At 51.6% G+C, this 12400-nt stretch overlaps 3 protein-coding genes across 3 annotated transcripts; 2 read left to right on the top strand and 1 right to left on the bottom strand.

Moving 5' to 3' along the window:
* Nucleotides 1–238: 238 nt before the first annotated feature.
* Nucleotides 239–3078, bottom strand: ACLA_076140 (uncharacterized protein; the record flags this gene model as incomplete). Its single annotated transcript, XM_001275999.1, has 2 exons — nt 239–2848; nt 2914–3078. The coding sequence occupies 2 exons, from the start codon at nt 3076–3078 to the stop codon at nt 239–241; spliced, it is 2775 nt and encodes a 924-aa protein (XP_001276000.1).
* Nucleotides 3079–3257: 179 nt separating this feature from the next.
* ACLA_076130 (uncharacterized protein) lies at nt 3258–7236 on the top strand (the record flags this gene model as incomplete). Its single annotated transcript, XM_001275998.1, has 3 exons — nt 3258–3369; nt 3638–6462; nt 6514–7236. The coding sequence occupies 3 exons, from the start codon at nt 3258–3260 to the stop codon at nt 7234–7236; spliced, it is 3660 nt and encodes a 1219-aa protein (XP_001275999.1).
* A 474-nt stretch (nt 7237–7710) lies between these two features.
* On the top strand, nt 7711–10217 carry mvp1 (sorting nexin Mvp1; the record flags this gene model as incomplete). The annotated part of the gene is made up of 5 exons (XM_001275997.1): nt 7711–8227; nt 8298–9050; nt 9142–9263; nt 9320–9913; nt 10008–10217. The coding sequence occupies 5 exons, from the start codon at nt 7711–7713 to the stop codon at nt 10215–10217; spliced, it is 2196 nt and encodes a 731-aa protein (XP_001275998.1).
* Between the last annotated feature and the right edge of the window lie 2183 nt (nt 10218–12400).

The following is a 12400-nucleotide window of genomic DNA, read 5'->3' as shown; positions in this document are numbered from 1 at the left end:
ATGGAGTTCATGCTCTTGATGATGATATAGTTTTGTGACGGGTAAGGTGGGCATTATATGTCTTGCAAGGACAGCTAGGGGTTCTTGGTAGGGGCATACGACCGATAGGAAAGGTATATCCAGCATTGCTCAACAAAGAATCAAGTTCCTGCGACGCCAATAGAACCTATCTACATTAAGAAAAACGTGAAAGAAATCCTGTAACTGTCCTTAACAAGCACCGACTTTTTTGAAGTATCTATACAATAAGCCTCTCAAAGGAGTATTTCCCGGCAGCCTTGCGGCGCAGATAGCCGATCTCACGGTTACTCCGGGTCTTCACTTCACCCGTCGACTTCTTCACCTTGGTCTTGCTCACGTCCGCCGAGGGAGCCTTGAGGGACAGCGGAAGCAGCTTGCCGCTCGCGTCGATGTCGAATCCTTCGTCGCCCTCGGGCAGTCCGAAGACCATCAGGTCGGCCCCGTTGAGCTTCTCGTAGCGGACGAGGCCAGAAGACGCCTCCTCGGCTCCAGGCTGCTTGGACGAACCGGCGACCTTGCCCTTCGTGGACGAGCGCTTGAAGCTAGCGGTGAACCGGAGGTATTCGCGGAGGATGCCCTTGAGGTACGTGGCTTCCTCGACTCCGGCAAGCGCAGCGGAGATCTCGGACTTCATGTCGGCGATGAGGTCGAACTCGCGTGCGCTGGCTTCGTCGAGGCCGGCGGCAGAGATCCAGCCTGAGGGGCCGATGGCGTCGACGGCCGCGTTCAGCAGATCCGTGATGATATCGAGGGAGAGTGATGGGGTGGTTTGTTCGGGGGAGAATGGGACAGGGGGGTTTTCGCTGAAAGGGGACGTATATCCTCCTGTCGCGAGGCAGAGGCGGAGATGGTGGACAATGGACAGGAGTTCGGATCGGGAGAGGCCAGAGCGCAGGGAGTTGATGATGGTGGGAAGGGGATGGTGGTGGATCTTCTGCAGAGCGGTGTTGAATCCGAGGAAGATGTCTTGCAAGCTTGCCTCGGCATCCTGCACAGAAAGCTTGGTCGTTGCTGTCTCAACTTCGTCCGAGGCGTCTTGGTCGTAGGTCAATGTTCTGGTCGCCTCCTCCTCCAGGACCATGCAGTGCGAGCGGGCCATGTTCAAGAGAATCCGGAGGGCGTAAGCGAGATCATCCGTGTTCAGCAAGACAGGGCCCTGAAGCACGTCGATCAAGTGGTGGAGAGAATGATCAGAATCGATCAAAGCCTGAATGAACGACCCGGTTGGCAGCGGCGACAAGATACGCGGCTTCAGAGCTCGTCGCATGGCAATTTCGACATTGCTCAAGCAGAGGTGTCCAGTCTGAATGAGCCATTTGCAGGTCTTCTCAGGCCACACATCAACCGCCAACCGCGAGGATGATGACGTCGATAGCTTGTCCTTGTTCCCAGCCTCCTGAAGAGAAAAGATCTTGGTGAGTAAGAAGATCACCATCTCTGGATTGACGTAGTGCTCTGGTGGAGGCAAGCTCTTAGACGAGCCAACGCCAAAATAACCCACGACTGCCCGGTCAAACGCAGCACTGTCCTTAGAGGTGGCAGAGTTGTCGAGGACCTGTGTCAGCTGCTCCCACTTATTCACCTGTTCGGGAGAGGTGAGACCCAGCGATGCCATATACTCGGTGCGGTTCTTCTTGGAAGATGCATCCGTAGCCGATCCGATACCGCGTCCGATAGCATCAATCAGAAGACCATCTCTTGGCCGCTTAAGGGAAGAGCTGAAGGGGCTATGCGACGAGCTCAGATCGAAAGCGAACAAGGTATTTCCCTTCGTAGCGACCGCGATGCCCAGTTTGGCAAAATAGCTAGTGAATACTGTCCTTGGCTTGCGGCTTTCGACCCCCGACGAGCCACTGGAGGGCACATCCCCGACTGCAATGCTGCGCTGGATGGATTGATATTGTGTGTCGAACAACGCAACAATCGATTTCCCAGCGCCGATCACAGACTGCGGCGAGATGCGCAGAAGAGAAGAAAAGTTCTCATCCTCAAGAATGAATTGCGTTGTCACGGTCGGCGAATACTGGGAAAGATCGATGTTGACAAACCCTTTCTCGAATGACAGGTTCAGGCCCGCTGATCCGGAATGGAAGTACCACTGCAAAGAGCTGCTATCGAATGTCTTGTGCTCATCAATGTCGGGTAGAGTTACGGTCTGCAGATGTCTGAGCTTCTGGCTCTCGTCAATGATTTGTCCCGCCGTGGAAGCATTCGCCGGTACACAGAATATTTGGACTTTCACGTCACTCAAAGCGAACTGTTTCGAGCCAGTTGGGTGCGACACGAGCAACAACAATGTCGGCTCGTCAACCCCAGAGTCAGTCAAGTCTCCCATAGCCATGGCCACAAGATCTTGCCTCCTCTTGAACAGGTTCTTCTTGGCATCTTCAAAATCCACGAGGAAGCAGGCATTGATCTCGTGGGTCGACCGGTCCTTTGCGATCTCGCTGTGGTGCACGCCCCACCGCTGGGTCTCGAGGTCGGATGTCAGCCTGCGAATAAAACCATCCTTGTGCACTGCGAGGATATCAAAAGGATCCTTGTCTTCGACCTCAATAACGGTGGGAACAATGCCGACATAAACCGTCGGGCTCTTCGAGTCGCTCACGGAGAAGGACGTAGAAGAAATGACAGGCGCGCTCGATCCAGCTCCTCCAGTTTCCTCAACGAAGGCCTTGATCTGCTGTTGGGGTCGGCCTATGGCGCAAAAAGTTTGTCTTTTCACAATCGACTTGGTCGTAAGCTTTCTGCGTACTGAGCAAGGCCGGCAGGAGAATGAAGACTGTGGAGGAACGGCATATGAGGTGACAAGTTTGGGGGTTTGTATCTGATTTAAAAGCCAATTAGCCGACTGTTCATTGCAAGGCATTTCCACATTTTTCATCTTCTCACATTATAAATGTTCACAGCTTCTCCGTCGACTGCCACAACAACTTCGTATCTTTTGCGCTTCTTCGACTCTGCCAAACTATACACTTCACCGATCCGAGTTTTACCGGTGGAGGCATGGAGAGGACGAGGCAATTGAGCCAGCACCGAGGGCGGCTGAAGATCCATCACGACAGACAAAGACTCACAAGATACCTGTGTTGTGCGACGATTGCCGCTGTTTTCTTGTGCTCACGCAGGCTTCCAGACAAATTCGTTTCCATATCGCATTCTGAAAAATTTCCGGTGCTAAGTTGCTCCGAGATCCGGCACTATGCTATTTTGAAACTAGTGCAACCGTACTGTAAATGACGTACGGCGGGAAACGAACTGGCCGCGCCGGGCGGAAAAACACGCGCCTCTTCGCGTCTCCTTTGGCGTTCATCAATTTGGCTGCTCTATCAGTAGTTATACTCCGGAGTGAGTTGTCTTTGGCAGATCCCCTATCTGGAGTCCATCAACCACTTAAAACCAGATTGAATGATTTGTCAACTCTGTTTTCTTTTTTTATTTTTATGCTTTGAATCACCTTAGGCGGACCATCGTCAAGCGATGACCATTGCTCTCGATTGACCGCACTGCAGCCGATGGCCATGGGACAAGGCGAGCAGCCAGCTATTCACCCATTCTTCCAAAAGCACAGAGGTTAATTTCTTCTCCTGATACCCAATCCTCGCTTACTTACCAGGAGCAGACCTCGGACCTAAAGCTGCTGTCAGGGATGGCATCTTATCCAACGGTGTCGAGGCTAGAGACACCCCAAGCATACAGTTTCCAGATCAGTCCAACGATCCCCTGACTTTTTCCTCGCCCAATACTTCCGCAACACTCGAGCATGACCCGAACTCAGAACGACGGAAACGGCGTAAAACTGAAAAGGAGAATGAGCCGAGCTCATCAGAGCAAATCCGCATCGTCGGCGCAGAGAATGCATCGCTTCTGGAGAAAGCAGATGGGCGACTCAACGTGCCTGCTGCCACATTGGAAATGCCCAGCAAAGGCGTTCAGACTCACGGCTTCAAACCAATTGCTCACGGTACTGCCATCACAGGCGATGACTTAGCTGTCGCACAAAATGGATTTTTTCCCGAACCCGAGCTCGCATCGAACCCTCACAACGCTGAAAGTGTGCCTGGATCAAAAGATATGACAGATGGCGAAATTGAAATCTCGAAGACGCCGGTACTCCCGCGGAAGACGTTGAAACTGAATTCTAATGGGAAACTCCTGAGCTCACCAACCACAAAGCATTCGGAGGATAAGACTCAGAAAAGGACCAGCAAGCGTGCGAAAAATGCAATTCAGAAGCTAGAGCAGAGCCGCAAAAAGATTATCATTTTGAAATATACTAGCGAACCCGAAAAGGTCAAACAGATAGGGAAGCTGATTGACCTTATTATGACCGGGAAAACGAAGTATGTCCCCTCTCGGAGTTCAAAACTTCCCTCAACTCGGGTCGTCGAGAAACAACAGCCGCCGAAGCCTACACACCCGTTCTTCACGAAGCCCACGCGCAAGCCAGAAAGCTGTTCGCAAGCTTCCCTCCCGTCTGCTTCTAGCCCTGCAGCTTCTGAAGCAACGTCCACGCTAAATCAACGAAAGGACAATGCGGATTCTGCTCCGAAATGGGGCTTTCTCACTTCTTTCAAGCCACGTGTGAAGTTTGCCGAATCTATACACCCAGTCTGGCCTCCTAAGGATCTTGGTCACATTCGAGGCATCCCGGAGGATTCGAACCTACAACATATCGAGGCTCCTGGGCCCATGAATGTTGACCAGAAGAAAGCAAAGATGGCCACTGTTCAAATCCGCGATGATGAAAGTATACTTCGTACACATACAAATCATCTTACTCGAGACGTCCCGGCGGCATTACGGATACCAGAGAGGCACGTTGCCAGCGGGCAGACTTTGCAGCAAGCTATAGTCCCGGAACTTTCTGAACTCGTATTGGCTGATGACGCCAATGCATCTGTCCGCCACCCTGCCGTAGCGAGAATCTACTCATCCATCCCGCATAGCATGACTGCGTTCGATCGGGGAACGTATGAGTCGGATCTGTGGACGCAAAAATATGCCCCTTGCTCTGCAGATCAGGTTCTTCAAACTAGCAAGGAAGCACTCATGTTGCGGGACTGGTTGAAGTATCTCGTGATATCCGCCGTGGATACGGGGAAATCAACGAGGACTTTTGAAAAAACCAATGATGAAATTAAAAGGGCTAAAAAGCGCAAGAAGTCGGATAAACTCGACGGCTTCATTGTGACAAGCAGCGACGAGGAATTTCAGATGAGTGAGGTTACAGATTCGGACGAGGATGAATTAGCTGGCGGAGTGACAGTCTCAGCCAAAAAGACTGTTATTCGATCAGGTAACTTGGACACTAGCTTGAAGTCTGGCGCTGGGAAGCCCCGTATGTCCAACGTGATCCTCCTGAGTGGTCCTACAGGGTGCGGTAAAACCGCATCCGTTTATGCAGTGGCCAAAGAGCTCGATTACGAAGTCTTCGAGATAAATTCAAGTAACCGCCGAAGCGCCAAAGACATCTTGGAGCGTGTGGGTGACATGACCAGGAATCATCTCGTGCATCACGTGGCTAGTGCTGAGGACAATTCCAAAACTCCCAAGTCAGATATTAACCTTGAACTTCCAGAATTGGATCAAAGCAAGCAAAACAAGCTTGGAGGGTTCTTCAAACCTGCCGCGTATAAAACCTCGACCGCGAAGAAGAGTGCCAAAACTAGCAAGAATGACGCCCGACAGGAAACCGAATCGAAACAACTGCGAAGTCAGAAGCAGTCCTTCATCCTTCTAGAAGAAGCCGATATCCTCTTTGATGAAGACAAACAATTCTGGTCTGGAGTCATGACCCTCATCACCCAATCAAAACGTCCAATCATTATTACTTGCAATGATGAAAAGCTCATACCGCTGGACGACATTTCATTCCACGGAATTCTGCGGTATAAACCACCTCCACAACGCCTAGTTGTTGACTATCTTCTTCTCCTGGCCGCGAATGAGGGCCATATGTTGAGGCGAGAAGCTGTCAACAATCTCTATGCTGCCACCGGTAAAGACTTTCGGAAAGCGATCATGGATCTAAATTTTTGGTGCCAGATGGCCGTTGGAAGTGAGAAATCCGGCCTGGACTGGCTTATCGATAGGTGGCCCAAAGGTACGGATCTGGATCGCAACGGTGACCCGTTGAGAGTAATCAGTTTGAATACGTATCGCCCCTTCATGGGCTGGTTTGGTCGCGATGTCCTGCTGGGTGACACGCTGGACAGCCATATCGAAGTGACAAAGGAGTCCTTGCAGTGGTGGCAACTCAGCCTGCAAGAATGCGACACACAGGCGGAATCGCAATTTGATACTGTCTCATCACCAGACAACAAGCCTACGGTGGAAACCTCTGAGCGTCTGCAAAGGCTGAGATATCGGTCCGATTATGCGGATTTCAGGAGCGACCTCGATGTTCTGTGCCCTGGCTGCTCTCTTGACGCCAAATTGGTAGGTTTAATCCTCACAAGAGTATTATCAATCCAAAGCTAACTTTCGCAGGACTCCATTGATACCACTATCCCTACCATGTCCGAGAAGCAGAGAGCGAACTACATTGACGGCTATCCTCTTTTGCAGACTGACCTCGTGCTTGATTACTCCTCACAATCCTCAAATATAGGGAGTACATTCGAGGTCTTCCTAGGAAGAGTTTTCCGCAATGGGCATGAGGCAGATATCGAGTTTTCACAAGGCCGGAGAGTTTTGACACACTCTATGACTCCAAAACCAGCAGGCCCTTCTCAGACGACATTACTTGCCGCATTCGAGCCCGTCAGACGGGCTGACCATTTCTACCCCTCCTCAACCGGACGATTAGCACCATCATTCGAGAACGGGCTTCGGCCTCTGTCCGAGGACCTGGCGCCGTATATCCGTGCCATCATGGCATTTGATCTCCGCTTGGAACAGTATCGATTCCAGTTAAGTGGTCTTCTCTCCCTGAACACGGATGGCAAGAAGAGAATGCGAAAGACGAGGGCAAGCCGCGCGGCACTGGAAGGAGGAAGCAAGGCAGAGACGCGTAGAGAACGATGGTTTCCGCCGGATACAAATCCTTCGTTGATACTTGCCACAGGCAACAAGGATTGGCAGGAGCTCTTGGTCCGGAGCGGGCATTTTGTAGTGGCCCCAGTGAGGGAATCCAGCCGGGAGTGCAGTGACCTCGCGTCTGAAGCTTCGGGTGATGGTGGGATCGAGAAGGATATGCAAGATCGGACATGATATAATCACGCATCGGAACGTGCCATATATACGAAATACAATGATACCTAGACTTTTTATATATCCATCCCGAGACACAGTAGATACAGGATATTGTTTGAAATATAAAAGTGATACTATTCGCATGCCGCCGAGCATTCATCGGACTATCATTAAAGTTGCCTAGTGCGTGCTCTGGGTGGAGCCCCATAACGACATCACCCCGAAAACCCCCCAGCCCCAGGCAGCGGTTGTTTACTTCATCCAGATGCTAAAGAAGAAGTGGAGGTTTCATTATCAATGCCTTTTTATCGCATTTCGTTCTTCTCCGTACTTGTTCTGATTTCTTGAGAGTGCTTATCGCTGCAGCGCCTGGTGTTGTTGTTGCTTATCTCTCTCTCTCCCCAGCCTCCAACCGCACTCCGCTTCTTAAACCGGGAACTGGGATCGTCGCCATCGGAGCCGTGACGCATCGCGCACTTGAAATCACTCACAATGTCGCTATTCGGGACATCACCGGAAGAGCCTGGGATGGCTGATTCCGTCCAGAGGTCCAGATCGTCGCTATTCGCCGATGAACCCTCATTCGGTGGCGGAGCGTCCAGTTCTGCCAACATGGGCTCCTCGTCCCTCTTCGCCGATGACGACGGGTTCAGCACCAGCTCGCCCTGGAACAGCAACACCAACAAGCGGGTGGCGCGACACGAGCTCGTCAAAACCCTTTTGCCTGATGCAGACGTTCCGGAGAGCTATATCGACGCGTACGACCTGGTGCTGAATGAAGGGGATCGCGTTGGCAGCGGCGTCGGTTTGACCTCGGTCCGCGAGATCCTGTCCAGCAGTGGGCTGAGCGCCAGTGATCAAGCCAAGATCTTCAATCTCGTTGTCTCTGGCGACGGCGATAGTTCGAATGGGCTTGAACGCGGCCAGTTCAACGTTCTACTTGCGCTCGTCGGGCTTGCGCAAGAGGGGGAGGATCTTACGTTTGACGCGGTGGATGACCGGCGGAAGAGTAGGGGCTCTCATCTTTGACTACCATGCTGCATTGTTTACAATTTCAAAACTAACCGGTGTGTCTATAGAACTCCCTCTGCCGAAAAGTTCCTATCTAGATGGCTTACGCGAACGACAAGCGCCCTCGGATCCCTCGCCGGCTCACGAACGACCAACCACCCCTCCCCCTCCAGCCGCTCCAGTACAGGAACCCACATCCGCGCGTTCGGGACAGTCGAGAGAGTCATTAGGCGGCTTTGAGGCCGATCCCTGGGGTAGTCCCGAGCTACACCGCGGTCATGATCATGCACAACCTGGACCTGAGCCTCCGGCCCTGAACGGCTTTGGGAGTGTGCGGTCGACGACCGACGCGTGGTCGACGAGCCGGCCAACTGGACATGAAGATCAACACCATGCGCCGAGCACTGAGCGGCCAAGTGGACCGACGGAGACTGCGCCATCCAGCAGCGCCGGGTCTGGATGGGGAGGAAGTCTCAGGGATACAAGCGCTGCTGGTGGGTTCACCAGCTCCGTCCAAGCTGGCCTTGGCGATTTCGCGACACCAGGCATTGGAGAAGCCGAACCCAATGCTCCTCGACGATCGCTCGGTACGAGTGTGGGCAATATCACGAATTCCCAGGTGGAGGAGGTTGCGACCATCACTCTATTGCCTGAGAAGGAAGGGATGTTCATGTTCCAGCACCGTAATTACGAGGTCAAATCTGCCCGACGTGGCAGCACCGTGATCCGGCGATATAGCGACTTTGTCTGGTTGCTGGATTGCCTTCACAGACGGTATCCGTTCCGGCAGCTTCCTCTCTTGCCGCCAAAGAGAATTTCAGGTACGTCAGAGCACAGGCTTATAAGCAGCTCTCCTCAAAGCTTACTCACCTCTCTTGCAATGCGTTAAAGTCAATGGCACTCACCTTTCAGCGGATTCCAATTCGTTCCTTGAGAAACGGCGTCGTGGCCTTGTCCGATTTACCAACGCTCTCGTTCGTCACCCTGTCCTAAACCAAGAACAACTGGTCATAATGTTTTTGACGGTTCCTACGGTGGGTGGTTCATCTTCCGGCGAGGTGATGAGTGCGCGGTCGTCTAACTTTCGCAGGAACTTTCGGTCTGGCGTAAACAAGCTACGATCTCCGTTCAAGACGAATTCACGGGCCGCGTCTTACCGCCGGATCTTGAAGATTCATTACCTGCTGATTTGACGGATATGTTCGAGACGGTCCGCAGCGGCGTCAAGCGGTCCGCCGAGATCTACATCAATCTATGCGCGCTGCTTGAGCGGTTGGCTAAGCGCAATGAGGGGCTTGCCGCCGATCATCTACGATTTTCACTAGCATTGCAGTCCCTCACGGAAGTGACCAAAGATACTTACTCTGCAGATCCCGGCGATGTCCCGGCGCTCAATGAAGGGATCATGGCTACGGCCAGACACCTCTCGGCCAGCCAAAGTTTGCTGGAGGATGAGGCGCGAGCATGGGAGAACGGCGTCTTGGAAGACTTGAAGTTTCAGAGAGATTGTCTGGTCAGTGTGCGAGAGATGTTTGATCGGCGAGATCGATACGCGAAGAATAACATACCCCAACTGGAGCGACGAATTGAGAGCAACGAGCGCAAACTGCAAGAACTGCGGGCCCGGCCTCAAGGAGCGGTGAAGCCTGGGGAGATCGAGAAGGTTGAAGAGTCGATATTCAAGGTACGTCAGCTTTGTGGTTTTGCTTTTTCGGCACCTTTTCATCCCACTCGCCCCCCCTGACAGTTCGTTGACACGTATTTTGCTCGCGCTGCAGGACAAGGAGTCGATTGTACAGCAACACGCACGAGGAGTCTTCATTAAGGAGTGCATCCGGGACGAGCTGGTACATTTCCAGCGCAGTCAGTACCACATCAGCCGGCTCCATCAGGATTGGAGCCAGGAGCGCGTGAAATACTCCGAGCTGCAGGCTGATAACTGGCGGTCGTTGAGTGATCAAGTGGAAGGGATGCCTTTGGGCGAGTAGAACCACCACCCAGTTCTACCCTGCTGTTGTTTCTTCGTAGTGGAGATCTCTGAGGATACTGGTACCTATTGCCTGATTGCGTTTGTCACGAATTCCGGGACATTGATTTTGTCTCTGATTGTTGTTTCTTCATCTGTTCTGCTCTGACTCATCGGCGCATGCTTTTTCCCTCTGATTGCTATATGGCGGAGGTTAACTCAGACCGTTTGGTTGGGCTACAATCTGCTGCGTGTGATATGTATGTAACCTAACCTACTGATGTATGCATGGCGAACCCCGAGGCAGTGTCACTTGGGCCTCCACCTTTTTATCTACTTTACTTATTACTTATTGTGATGCCTCAGGCCATCACGTTTACCAAAAAAAAAAAAATTAGCTTGGTAGGTAGAGTCATTTATGGCCAGAGCTGAATGGTGGACCACCACAGACAAGCCCCACTAGGATCAAATGATGGGAAAACTGAAAAACATTGAACTTGTCCAATGGGATTACACCTCATGACTCCCACGATCTCAGACGAATGGCCCAGAGTGGAGCCCCAGATGGAGCCAGTCTTGGCCATTCCAACCAATTATCATACAGGATCATCACATCCGGATTACGAAAGTAATCAGTAAATCAAAGTCTGGTGCAAGGCTGGGCGGTATTTCTCGAGTATCGACGGTAAATTTGCATACCTGATGATGGCTGGGGTAATTGCGAGGGTTTTGTCACTTTGTGAACATGCAGTACGGACTACTATCTAGGTATGGAGTTAGGTATGCTCCAGTTTATGCATTCGACGGAATCTCCGCTAAAGGTTGCCTTCTTTTGGGACGGGGCACGGGAATGTTGGATACCCATCCGGGCGCCCACGATGTAGATAGTTAATCACTTATTTAGTCCCGTCTAGTTGGGAATGCTGTGCTACGCCCGATTATAGATCCCATGTGGTGCACGGGGGATGTTGCTGTTCTGGGTTTATGGCAGCTGTCATTGGTACCCTGGATCAGGTTGGATATACTCTACGGAGTAGTGTAGGCTGATTTATCTGACTGATCATATTGTCCTAATATTACTGAGATTACTGAGCAGTTAGATAGCTCTGTATCTAGTAGGTAGGTAGGTAGCTGCAATGCTGTATCATGTAATTATGGATACCACAACACTAATCATAAAACCATTAAACAGCGCGTTATCTTTACAAGAACCGTATTCGGTGGTCTTATCTCAGCCTAGGACCGTACTAATCCATTTCCGGGCTAGTCCGCCCGCCAAGAAAGGAAACTGTTCGCTCCGCGAGCGACGGTGTGGGGCGACGACAACGTGAATTGCGCATCCCCGCTAGGTCCTCAGGCATCCAGGCACTCAGGCAGCCAGTTTCTTTTCTTTGCCTTCCAGCATCATCTTTCCACTAGGATGATTCCTCCATTTCTTTGGCAAACTCGCGCTATCTACTACTCCTGTACTCTACAGCACCCAAAGTGCCATCGTCCAAGCAAAAAGACAGCTTTTTTTCTTTTTCTTGTCTCTGCTTACTCTTCTCGACTTCCCTCGGATTGATTCGCTAGAGGGAAGAAGAAAGGAAAATTTCATTGCTCCCGCCTCGTCATTATGAAGTTCTTGGTTGGAGTCTTGGTTTCCGTCGTCGTCGTCTTGGCTCTGGGTCCTTGAATTTGCTCGGTTCCTTGTGAGTTGCGTCTGCCCAGCGTCTTGTCTTCTCCTCCGCTCTCTGCTTCTTCTTTCTTGTCTGTTTCTTGTCATCGCTTGTTCTTTGCTTGAACTCCGTTCGCTTGCCTGCTTTTTTTCTCGTCCTGTTCTTCACTGCGTGCTTGGTGTTTCTCCGCAGCTCGTGCTATTGTTCTCTTGTAAGTATCGTAGTGGATTAGCTCTTTCCTTTCTTTTCCAGTGTGCGGGCTATCAATTTCCGTCTCTGAGTTCTTGCTCTTTCTCTCTCCCTCCTGGTCGAGTGGCGCGACTCAGTGCTTGTGTTCTGGCTGTTTCTCTTCGCCTGTCTTCTCCTCCGCTTATTGTCTCGTCTTGCTCGCTTTCGTTATTCAGCCGTCAATTGTCTCGGGAAGACAGCTAACGAGCCCTGCAGGCAAGATACAAGAGCAAACCAACTTTCTTTTTTCTTTTTCTTTTTTACCGATCGTTATCTTCGTCTGTCCGATCCCGAACCTCATTTGCACCTTCCTGAGAAA

This window comes from Aspergillus clavatus, genomic scaffold (assembly GCF_000002715.2).
Source record: "Aspergillus clavatus NRRL 1 1099423829791 genomic scaffold, whole genome shotgun sequence".
In the NCBI taxonomy this organism is placed as follows: domain Eukaryota; kingdom Fungi; phylum Ascomycota; class Eurotiomycetes; order Eurotiales; family Aspergillaceae; genus Aspergillus; species Aspergillus clavatus.
The sequence above is the reverse complement of the archived record's forward strand: the minus strand, read 5'-3'. Positions and strand labels throughout refer to the sequence as shown.